This window comes from Hyla sarda, chromosome 8 (genome assembly GCF_029499605.1).
Source record: "Hyla sarda isolate aHylSar1 chromosome 8, aHylSar1.hap1, whole genome shotgun sequence".
In the NCBI taxonomy this organism is placed as follows: domain Eukaryota; kingdom Metazoa; phylum Chordata; class Amphibia; order Anura; family Hylidae; genus Hyla; species Hyla sarda.
In genome coordinates, this window is record NC_079196.1 from 70,277,199 (window position 1) to 70,289,467 (window position 12,269).

The 12,269-nt window shown below is 42.2% G+C and overlaps 1 protein-coding gene across 1 annotated transcript in view; it reads left to right on the plus strand.

Moving 5' to 3' along the window:
• The window catches only part of MCM3AP (minichromosome maintenance complex component 3 associated protein), a 57,159-nt gene that overhangs the window by 29,951 nt on the left and 14,939 nt on the right, over nucleotides 1-12,269 (plus strand). The window contains exons 13-23 of the mRNA XM_056536390.1: nucleotides 20-174; nucleotides 260-360; nucleotides 1,148-1,282; nucleotides 1,404-1,517; nucleotides 3,343-3,495; nucleotides 3,811-4,002; nucleotides 4,083-4,151; nucleotides 4,446-4,574; nucleotides 4,652-4,799; nucleotides 5,225-5,462; nucleotides 12,123-12,220. Coding sequence (XP_056392365.1) covers nucleotides 20-174; nucleotides 260-360; nucleotides 1,148-1,282; nucleotides 1,404-1,517; nucleotides 3,343-3,495; nucleotides 3,811-4,002; nucleotides 4,083-4,151; nucleotides 4,446-4,574; nucleotides 4,652-4,799; nucleotides 5,225-5,462; nucleotides 12,123-12,220 — 1,532 coding nt within the window. The remainder of the gene's footprint in view (nucleotides 1-19; nucleotides 175-259; nucleotides 361-1,147; nucleotides 1,283-1,403; nucleotides 1,518-3,342; nucleotides 3,496-3,810; nucleotides 4,003-4,082; nucleotides 4,152-4,445; nucleotides 4,575-4,651; nucleotides 4,800-5,224; nucleotides 5,463-12,122; nucleotides 12,221-12,269) is intronic.

Below are 12,269 nucleotides of genomic sequence, written 5' to 3' on the forward strand. Positions count from 1 at the left end.
TTTTTTTTTGTATCAACAGAAAAACCTGCTCCTGTAGAAGCATCAACTAAATGTAATGTTGTACTTCTGCCTGAAGCTAAGGAGTCCTGTTCTGTTCCTGCTCAGGCAGTGTTTCAGCCCATCTTGCCTCCTGAACCAACCCCATCTCCTCCCAAACCAAGATTCACTGATGAGGTACTTAAAAGATAAATGTTGTCCTATACTGATACAAGATGCTTTCACTATTGATAGTTAAATGATTCTTTTATGTTTTATGGAGGATGTTGCTGATGTTCTGGAAGATATTATGGAAGAAGCCGTGAAACAACTGAGTGCTCCTGTCATCGAAAGTGCGACAGTATACATCTCAACTGCCCTCAGGTATAACAAAGCTTTTATATTTTTTTCCGAATGTTTAAATAGTATATGTCAATGGCATCCTTTACTGTATGGTTTTGATACTACTAAATACCTTTTGACTGCCACATTGAAGCAAGTAACATTCTTGACATATGCCTAAAAGGGCATTCTGCTGTTAAAATAAAAGTAATATATTCTTTTTATTTTTTCTTTTTGTTTAAATGCAGGTTTTTAGCAGGATTTTCTCAAATTGTCATTTTATGCAGTAGCAAAATGATTACTTAAATTATTGTAGGAGTCAGAAAATAAGCGTTTATCTTTGCTGCATTTCAAAGGTGCGCTTCCCTGTTTTGCATTTTTTTTTATGAATAATGCTGTGCACATCCATTATTAACTACACAATTTATTAACATTTTTAAGGGGTTGTCCAGTAAAATGTATTTTTCTATTGTCTCTAGCCTCCCTAATAAAGAAACAAACACTTTAGCGCTCCTTCCTCCACTGTCTGTGGCCGGTGATTTTGTTTTCCGCCAAGCTGCAGAGTGTAGCATCTACAGCCAAGGGGAACTAACAGTGTTGCTCGCTAATCACTGACCGAGGTGTGACAGCGTTGCGGCCAGCGATTGGCTGAGCAGTGCCGTGACGTCATGTCCACAGCTCTGGCTTGTTCTGGAAAGCACACTCTCAGAGGAGACCTTTTTATTAGGCAACCCCTTTAATTTCTATTCCAGGACAGGTTTGCTTTTGATTATTTGACATAATAAATTTTTATCTAAATTATTTGTCTTTCTTTTTCTGTGTCCCTAAGGGAGTCGTCTGTAGTTTCTGATCAGCTGCTGGAAGAAACTGTGCTGAATCTTTCAGGGACAATTGCAGAAGAAGAAATAAAAGCAGAGACTGAAAGAGTGAAAGAGGAAAAGCGAAGGAAGGCAGAAGAAGCCAGGTAAGATTTAGCATTTTGGTACTTGGCATCAACTTCTTGTTAGTTTTAACACTTTCTTTCTTCATGACAGTGATGAAGCATTTTAAAAAGTGAGACTATCTGCTTTTAAATTTTACAACAGGAGAATTCAAGAAAGAGAGAAATTTCTTTCTCAGGAGAGCCAATCCCAATGTAATGACCTGATAAATGAAGTCATTTCAGAGAACATCCACAAAATTTCCAAGGAGGAGCTGCAGTGAGTGCTTTTAGACATTAGTTTGTCATACAAGGCATTTTTTTCTTGTCAATATAGTTTTAGAATGTGTTTTAAAGGGTTTCTACAATAGTACCAAAGAAATTTAGCATGTACCATTTTCAATAGGTATGTTTACTAAATTGGAGGATGCAGGTCAAGACAAACTATCCTTCATTGTGTCGATTCAGAGAGAACATTATAAATACAGTGGTCCCTCAACATACGATGGTAATTTGTTCCAAACGAGCCATCGTTTGTTGAATCCATCGTATGTTGAGGGATTCGTGCAATGTAAAGTATAGGAAGCTGTACTCACCTGTCCCCGCCGCTCGAGATGGTGTCCCCGCCGCTCCCGATGGTGATTCCGGGCCTCCGCTGGGCTCTCCTGGTCTTCTCCGGTCCTCTGCTGGGCTCTCCTGGTCTTCTCCGGTCTTCCACTGTCTTCCGCAAGGCCTTACTGGGCCTGCGTAGCGACATCATTACGCCGCTGCGTACGCCGTTCCAATTGGATGACGTGCGCAACAGCGTATTGACGTCACCGGAGAGGGCCGAGAAGACACCGGAAGACGAGCGCTGGACCCGAAGGGCACCCCGGAGCATCGTGGAGGGGTAAGTAATACTCACCGCACCACACGGGGAACATTAAGCTGCTATCCGGCAGCAACTTAAGCATTTTGCGCTGCCGGATAGCACTTAATGCGATGGCCCAGACATAAAAAAGCATTGTATGTCGATGCTGACATCGACATGCGATGGCCTCTGAGAGGCCATCGTATGTCGAATTGATCATATGTCGGGGCCATCGTAGGTTGGGGGGGTCACTGTACAGATAAATATATAGTATGAAAAACTATGGAAGCCGCAGAGTAAATCTACAGCTCAGGAAAAAATGAGACCACTCGGAGAATCTTTACATGTAATGTCAGCCGTTCCATTCCAGTGGGTGTTAAATTCCAATACAAGCACACCTCATTTTTACTTAAAGGGGTACTCCGCTGGGGGGGTTTTACTTATGGTCACTGAGATCCCCTACAATCTCCGGGATGGCACCACAGACATCTTATTCAATGGCTCGGTTGTCCGTGGGATAAGATTTTTGGAGGGCAATAGGACCAGCTGGATGGTATTTTTGAAGAAAAAAAAAAGTTTGCTTCCAATAGCATTGTCGGTAGTTTATAGAATAAAACAAAATTGTTTGTTTTAGGGCTGTTTCACATCTGTACCACAGCAGTACATTGTGAGATATGTTTAAACTGTTTCTATAGTATGCTATAGACTTCAATATGCAAAAGTTGCCAAGAGTATGTAATTTTAAACATATTTTTGTCCCCTATACACTTGTGTAGGGTTCTTTTGTGGGATAGAAAAAGTGCATGTAGTCCATAGAAGTATATTAGTGATGTATGCTGTGGTATACCTTTCTGGGGTTTGTTTTGTGCTTGTTTTCCTTTTTTTTTTTTACATAGTTAAGCATATTAACAAAAAAGTATACATTTAAAATGTATGCAAACAGATACTCCAAAAACTAAGGAGCAGCATTAAGCCAAATTGGCATTACTTTAGTACATGGTTATGTGGTATACCAAAATCCAATGTGTTTGGTGTAAATGTAACCCTACCCTTACTTAAACACATATCTATGAATAGTAAAACCAGAAAAACAGATAATTTTGCACTAGTGCCAGAGCTGTATTTGCTTTAATGTTGGGTACTTGGAGTTTATATGATATTTTCTCCTCAGTTATAGTTCATATTCCACTCTTTATTTTAGGACTTCAGTATAATTTTCTCTCCTTGACTGACTTTGATATTCTTTATATTCCAGGAAAGCGGCGCAAATTGATCATAATAACCGCATTTTACGGTGCTCCCAGAATGTCTGTGACCAGCATGTTGGTCGATTTGTGACTGAGGAGATATTCCAGGTAGCCAGAGAAACTCTTCATGAGATGCAGTGTTGCAGCAAATATATCCAGAGGTCAGTTGGGTCTTTTTTGTAAAGTTAAATAAACACTGAATTATTATTTTTTTTATATGCCATGGAGTCATGTCAAAAGCCAGGAGAAGTGCACACTTAGTGCGTTCTGTCCCAGCTGTGTGTCACGTGATCAAGACTGTTACATACTGTGTGTCTGTGACCATGAGAATGCTATAGACTTACAGTGGGGAGAGCAGCACAGGATTTTCACAGTCAGTCCCAGACTTAAAAAAGGTTTTCTTTAATAACTGTTACATTTTGAATTGTTAACCTGTCCTGTAGTTTCTAAATACTAATGGTGTGCTTTGTTTTCAGGTGGCGCGAGGTTTTAGCTGCACGTAAAAAATTAAGACGTCAAATGCGCGCATTTCCAGCAGCACCTGGTTCTGTGGGCCATGGTGGTACCCTGAAAGCTTTAATTCCCAGTGCTACTCATGATGAAGAGAATTTGTCTAAAGGAGTTGTTAACTTGGGTCTTGCTGGAAAATTAAGTGTCTCCTTTACCAGGTGGGCTTATTGGTCTTTTAGTGAAAAAGTCGACCATTCATTTGTACATTTACAGAATCATCAAATTCTTTTTTCTCCAGATGTCAGCAGGTCAGGGAACAGATATTTCATCAGATGAAGGTTCAGCGCTATTTCCAAGAGTTGCTAAGGTTTGTTTATAACTTTACTTAATTTAGTTAAAGGAAATGTTTTATCAGAGACCATACCTTCCTAAAAGGAGCCCACGGCAAACAGCTGATTTTGTCAAGGGAAGCCCCGACCAGCCCAGAGAACAGGGGAAGCATTTATGGAACAGCTCTCCATTCTGGTTCTTATAGATCCTAAACATGGATCCTAATGGGACATGTGGACAGGTTCCTTTTTTATGAGACAGCGCCTTTTTAAAATGATTCACATATTTGTATAGGTTTTAATTTATAAATGGATCTGTTCTTGCACTACAGTGATGCTGCATGGTTGCCTCTGGAGCTACCTTCTCTTATTGTTAAGCATCTTCCCACATGGAATCGATGTATCTTTTGGAAAGTAGTCCTTGCTTTGCCTGATATTGATGATCCTGATGATCCCACAAGGTAAGAAAAGACCATTATCTGTTGTATAGTACAACTGACGTAACATTGGTTTTTATAAACTTTGTTATCTGTTGCAGTGTTCTGTCAGAATGGTTACAGGCCAAGTTCTGTTGGGCAGGTGTTATGCCTGAGGGAGATCAGAAGCATAAAGTTAAAACACTAGCACTTTACAGCACCTTTGAATCTCAGGGAGGAGGCCAAGTTTGCGTTAATGTGTGCGTGAAGGTGAGGCTCTACGATGAGTGTCTACTATATATTCGATTTTTTGTCATGCGTCAAGAAAATTAAAGTACAAAAAAGCAGAGGAATTACATCAATGAAATAAAGTGTTAATTATTTAAGAATTTAAAATCATCACCAGATTCTTTTCAAATTATTTTTAAAGGTAGCCTGGCAAGAGATTTACTCTGCCAGACACAGTATGTAACTCTCACAGTGGATTTCGCTGAGTGTTTCTCACTGCTGCTAGTTGTGAACGTAACCTCAGACTGAGCCAAAGCACTGGTGAAGTGTCTGAGAGGTGGTCTCCCTAGCTTCTCCCTGCTCTGCACACCTTTATGAATGCAGAGGTATAGACCTAGGCAGGAACTATCTGGAGAGACTTCTTCCCAGACACTTCAGTTTTAATATAATATATTTTACTCCTGCAGGTTGTACATGGCCCTCTAACAGAGAAAGAGTTAGAGAAAGCTGAGCTTCAAAACCAATTATTGGGAACAAGTGGCATTGTCCTCCTCTTACCAGCGCAATCCGATACAGATGTGTGTCAGATCGCAGCATTACTGCAGCTGAAGCAGCTACTGCAAGCTAAACCTTTCAAGCCTCCACCAGCTCTTGCTGTTCTAGTACCTTCATCTTATGAAGATCCAGAGACTGTTGTCGAAGAAGGTGAGTAAGGTTTAAATGTGGGCATTCATTTATGGGTAAACAATTGTTTTGTTGACAGTTTGGCCAAAACGCAATCGTTTGGAATGTTTGTTTTTTCTAATGACAGGGGAGGGATGAGCTGCAGCCAGAGAGGTCTAGCTGCAGCTTGTGTTGCCAGAACAATAGGGTCAGGTGGAAAAAATCCAATGCACCCAACCCTTCTCTCCAAGGGGGGAGAATCAGAACCTGCCAAACTCTTTAGACAGTCGGCTGAACCCACTAAAGTTGGCAGGCAGGTTCAGGGGGTTATGTTTTGTCATCTTAAATGGGCACTGTCAATTTAAAAAAAAAAATTCTATGTTGCACATCTTGGAAAAACATTAATCTTGGCAAAACCTTAACATCATGGCTCTCTCCTGTCTGATAGCACTTCTCTGTGCTCACTCCTGTCCTATCAGACATGAGAGCGCACAGAGGAGTGCTAGCCCACCCTCACTTACTGGACTTTGTCCATGCCTGTGCTTCAGCTTGGACAAAGCCATGATTTTATAAGCCATGATTTCTATTAAAAATAAATAAATAAAATTTAGAATTTCTCGGTCGGCTCCATTGGGGGACACAGAGACTGTGGGTGTATGCTGCCGCCACTAGGAGGCTTGACACTATGGCAACAAAAAGAAAGTCGGCCCCTCTTGGCAGGATATACCCCGCCCACTGACTCTGAGCTAATCAATTTTAGCTTTGTGTCCGTAGTTCAGGAAAGTGTATTTAGGTTTTTTCTCCTTTCTATTTCCTTGTTTTTTATGTGGGAGTTCAGGAGTATGGCGCTCACTGTTCTCCCCCGCCTCCCCATATGCGATGAAGGGGCAAAGGCATAGAGTTATGCACTGTCAACCCCCTCTCGCCAGTGCCTGGGGTTGTACCTTGGGTCCAGGTCTCCCTTTCTACCTGTTCGTCTCGCTGTCTCAGCCCTGCATGATGCAGGCTTCAAAGGCTGACTGAAGACTTCACTAGGTAAGTTCATTTTCCAGGACAGGGTGAGTATTTATGAACGGCCGACACCCCCCCCCTCCCCCTTCTTCTGTGTCAATCTTTCTCACCAGCTGTCTTCTCCTTTTTTACAGTCTGGACTGTCTCTTAAGGGTCAGGTGTTGGCTCTCTCCATTCTCTTTCAGCGCCCGCTGGCGTCCGATCCTCACATCCGCACTTTTCTGCAGGGCGTGGCTCGTGCAGCTCGGCTGTACAGATCTCCTACTCCTCCTTGGTATCTGAATCTGGTTCTCAGTACATTGCAAGGTACTCCAGTTGAACCTCTCCAGGAAGTTTCTCTTCGCGTCCTTTCCTGGAAGGTGGCCTTCCTCATTGCGGTCACTTCCATCCAGAGAGTTTCTGAGTTTGCGGTTCTCTTCTGCCGTTCCCCCTACCTGGTCCTGCACCAGAACAAAGTCGTTTTCCAACTGATCCCCACCTTTTTACCTAAAGTGGTGTCCTCCTTTCACCTGAATGAGGATATCCTCCTCTCGTCCTTCTGGCCAGCTCCGTCCCATTGCAGGGAATGTTTGCTTCATTGTCTGGACGTGGTTTGGGCTGTTTTTGGATCTACCTTTCTGTCACTTCCTCTTTCAGTCAGTGGTAATATAGAAAGAAAGAGACCGCGTACGGTGCCTCGTGTATTACCCAATGGTATGGTGACTATAAAGTAGTCAGGAAATCAAGCCCTTTAAAGGTGGCTGCTCACCTTGAAGCAGAAAAAAAAGTGCATACCACCTCAATGATGAGGTATAATGATGTAGCTTGCTGCTCAGCCGGAATGTCTTCAGGGGTCAGCGGGAGCTGTCCTGTAGTAGTATGCAAAGTATGTGGAGAAAAGGAGACCATCGATTCGGGGTTCCATGCTAGCTCAAGCATCAGAGTCAGAGTTTCTTGTCAAAGATCCACGTATGGATCACTTTTATTGTAATAAAACAAAATCAAATGGATGATGCGTTTTGAGGGTAACCCCTCTTCGTCAGATCAGCATGCCAATACAGTTTTTAGCAACATGTTTAAATACAGTGTGAACTTGTGCTAAACAAGGTGTAGGAGTGGCCCACATGACGTGGCCGGCCCAATGGGAGGGCAGAAAGTACATACAGGCTTTCAGAGCAGTGGATTGAAAGTGGGCAACAAGCAATGGACCTACAGCGCTTCAAAACGTGCAGTAAGGTAATAAGGATGAATGAATGTTGGTTGGATTATGGTGGGAAGATGTAAATGTGTATGCAATGGTGTTACCAGGGAAAAGTAAGGTTGCAGCGATTATAAGGGGAGTTGACAATACTATAGAAGGTGTGATATGCAATATACGGTGTTAGAGGCACCCATCTATGTCATATCAATAACGGGGCAAATGTAATAGTATCAAATTGTGGGAAATGTATGTACACCTGGTAATCACAAAAGGGTGCCAGTAGAGTCCATATGGATATTCAACAATAATATCCAGAAAAAGAGTATGATATACTGTAACGTTTAAATAAATAGTACATTACATATAAAGTCCGGGGGTAAAGGATTAGTGAGATAAAAACAGGTTAGACCAAGGCTACCAAGGGGGCAAATAGTAATTCTATATATAAAAAAATATATATAATATATATGCATATAGATATATACTGTAAAAATACATATGGCACTAAGATGATGGATAATTAATAAATAAACGAATAAATAATGGATATGAATAAAACCTATCTATATAACAAAAATCTTTAGAAAAAGTCGAGTAGAGTACACATGAGAAGGTATTAACTCATATATAATAAGCAGATCATGCAGTACATAAAAAAGGTATAAAACTCAGAGGGATCATAAAAATGGTACAGAAATCAGAGGGAACTTTCAATTAGTTAATTTAGACCGGGCGGAATGGGAGTTTGTAGTCAGTAGATCCAGTAGTTCTCTCTTTTTTTCAGGATACTGAATCTCTTCAGGTCTTCCTTTTCAAATACTCTCTATAGGGGTGATACAAATGCAGCCAAAGTCTCGGTTGTGTTCAAGAGTGAGGTGTCTAGACACACTATGCAGTAGAAAGCCGTGGATGGTGTTACAGTGTTTACAAATGCGTTCACGTAGGCAGTGAATAGTTCGTCCTACATACTGAAGTTTACATGGGCATTCAAGAACATATACAACATACTGTGAGGAACAATTGCGTTAAGTCTTAATGTCAAACTGTTCCCCAGTTTTATTGGACATGAACTTTTTACTCTGGTGTTTGATGTTGGTGCAACCCTTACATCTGGAAATGCCACATGAATAGCAACCTGTGGTGCTTAGAAAATTGTTGGTAGTAGAAAATACAGAACTGAGCCTACTCGAGGCCACAATATTGAGTAAGGTCCGTCCTCTCCTCAAATATGACCGACTGGAGGGTAAACTGTTGTATAGGTAGGGGTCTTTCTGTAGGATAGGCCAATATTTACAGAGGATCCTTTTTAATCTGTGTGTGTTCCCTTGTGTATGTGGTGACAAAGTTAGTGGACCTCTTGGGACCGTCTGAATTGTTACGAACGGATTTAGTGAGACACCCTGTTTGTGTAAGAGTGCTAGCACGTTTGAAGTCCGACTCTATAATGGCTTTTGGGATACTTTTTAGCCTTAAAGCGTGTCTTTAGCGTGTCACTTTGTTTTTTAAAATAATCAAAAGAAGAAAAGTTTCTTCTAACGTGTTTAAACTGGCCATACGGAATATTGGATATCCATTTTTTTGTAGTGAGAGCTGGAGAAGTCTAGATAGCTGTTGCTATCTAAATCTTTGAAAAAAAGTGCGTGTGCTTAAGGTGTTACCTCCGTCATGAAATACAACCACATCAAGAAACTCTGCATTGTTGGTAAAAACATTTTGGGTAAAGTGAAGTCCCCAGGTATTGGTATTAAGATCACTTAAAAATGTATCCAGTTGACACATAGATCCTCTCCAGATAATAAATATATCGTCGATAAAACGTTTGTAAAATATGCACTTGGGAAACAATTGGTGACAATACACAGTTTTGTCTTCAAATAGCCCCACAAAAAGATTCGCAAAACTGGGCCCAACTTTGGACCCCATGGTGGTGCGGGTGTGCTGAAAATAGATTTTCTTTTGAAAATAAAAGTAGTTGTGGGTGAGAATATAGCGTAAGCCTTTGAGGATAAAGGGACATTGTGCAGTGGCTATATTGGGGGGGTTATGAAGAAAATGGGTTACCGCCTCTATCCCTAGGTTATGGTCTTTCTTTGTGCTTCCGGAGGGTCGGCGTGAGGGACTACCTGCTTCGAAGGCAACCATTTCCCAGTGGATCCGTTTTGCTTTCTCGGAAGCCTACCGCTGCAAAGGAAAGACTCCACCTTTCCGGGTCTCAGCTCATTCCACTCGATCCATCAGGGCCTCCTGGGCTCTTCGCCATAGGGCCTCAGCCTTGCAAGTCTGTAAGGTGGCTAACTGGTCGTCCTTGCACACCATTACAAAATTTTACCAGGTGCACACTTTTGCATCTTCAGATGCTGGCTTGGGTCTCAAGGTGTTGCAGGCTGCTGTGGCCCAGCATTCCACCTGAGTTGCTTGGGTTCTCTACCACACCAGTGACTGTGGTATGTCCCTCATTCTCGGTGTCTCCCAATGGAGCTGAGAAAAGTTGATCTTTTTATGCTTACCATAAAATCTCTTTTTTGAAGGATCCATTGGGGGACACAGCACCCACCTATTTGTACTGGTGTCTTTGCTTTGGTTGTCTGTCTGGGTGTAGGTTCGGTTATTTTTTTGTTTTTATTTCCCTCGGACGGTTGCTGTTTCTTTCCCTGTCGGTCCTCTCCTACTGCTTTGTGACTAAACTGATTTAGCTCAGTCTGTAGTCGGGGTATATCCTGCCAGGAGGGGCCGACTTTGTTTTTGTTGGCTAGTGTCAGCAGCATAAACCACGGTCTCTGTATCCCCCCACCCCCAATGGATCATCCGAGAAAGCGATTTTATAGTAAGCATAAAAAAATCTACTTATTAGAAAGGTTAATGTTTTGCCAAAATGTGCAACATATAAGACAGTGCCCATTCAAGAATGGTTTTGGTAAGTTTAACTGGCAGCTTGCAAGTGTTGAATCCTCTTTCCTGACCTATCAATTTACTATATCACCATTATCTATCATATACTTGTTGTGAACCAACCCCTTATGCAAGGTTTCATTTATTGCAGTCATTTTGCTATGTCTGTGTATAATGTTTCATTGATCTTTGATAGATAATTACACTACATAAAAAAATAGAGAACACTAAGACAACACATCCTAGATCTGAACTAATCGTATGAAATACTTTCGTCTTTACATAATTTGCTGACAACAAAATCACACAAAGATTATCAATGGAAATCAAATTTGTCAACCCATGGAGTTCTGGATATGGAGTCCAACTTTATGTAATGTCCTTAAAACAAGTCAAAAGGAGGCTCAGTAGTGTGTGTATGTGGCCTCCACGTGCCCATATGACCTCCCTAAAACCCCTGAGCATGCTCCTGATGAGATGCCGGATGGTCTCCTGAGGAATGTCCTCCCAGACCTGGACTAAAGCATCTGCCAACTCCTGGACAGTCTGTGGTGCAACGTGGCATTGATGGATGGAGCAAGACATGATGTCCCAGATGTGCACAATCGGATTCAGGTTTGAGGAACGAGCGGGCCAGTCCATAGCATCAGTGCCTGCTGACACACTCCAGTTACATGGGGTCTAGCATTGTCTTGCATTGTTAGACCCCTTGTGAGACCATATATGCTGGTGCGGTTGGCCCTGGGTTCCTGAGGGTCTCATCTCGGTACCTAATGGCAGTCGGGCTACCTCTGGCAAGCACATGGCGGGCTGTGCGGCCTCCCAAAGAAATGCCACCCCGCACCATTACTGACCCACCGCCAAACCGGTCATGCTGGAGGATGTTGCCCGCAGCAGAACATTCTCCGTGGCGTCTCCAGACTCTCATGTCTGTCACATGTGATCAGTGTGAACCTGCTTTCATCTGTGAAGAGCACAGGGTGCCAGTGGCAAATTTGCCAATCTTGGTGGTCATTTTGCTGGGCTCTGGCAGTGCTCCTCCTTGCACAAAGGCGGAGGTAGTGGTCCTGCTGCTGGGTTGTTGCCCTCCTTTGGCCTCCTCCATGTCTCCTGATGTACTGGCCTGTCTCCTGGTAGCGGTTCCATGCTCTGGACACTACGCTGACAGACACAGCAAACCTTCTTGCCACAGCTCGCATTGATGTGCCATCCTGGATGAGCTGAACTACCTGAGCCACTTGTGTGGGTTGTAGACTCAGTCTCATGCTACCACTAGAGTGAAAGCATCGCCAACATTCAAAAGTGACCAAAACATCAGGCAGGAAGCATAGGAACTGAGAAGTGGTCTGTGGTCACCACCTGCAGAACCACTCCTTTATTGGGGATGTCTTGCTAATTGCCTATAATTTCCACCTGTTGTCTGTTCCATTTGCACAACAGCATGTGAAATTGATTGTCAATCAGTGTTTCTTCCTGAGTGGACAGTGTGATTTCACAGAAGTGTCATTGACTTGGAGTTACATTGTGTTGTTTAAGTGTTCCCTTTATTTTTTTGAGCAGTGTATATCATTTAGCACTTGCTATTTTTAAGAAATAATTATTTATTCATGTCTTTCTTTCAGATCTTAATATTTCAGACCTAGTATCTTGTGGATTAATTTCAGATTATAATATGTTCTCTTTACCTGACGGTATAAATGACATGAAAGGAACAAACATGGTAAGACAATTATTATTATAGTATAAGATTAGAAGTATTCCATCAAATT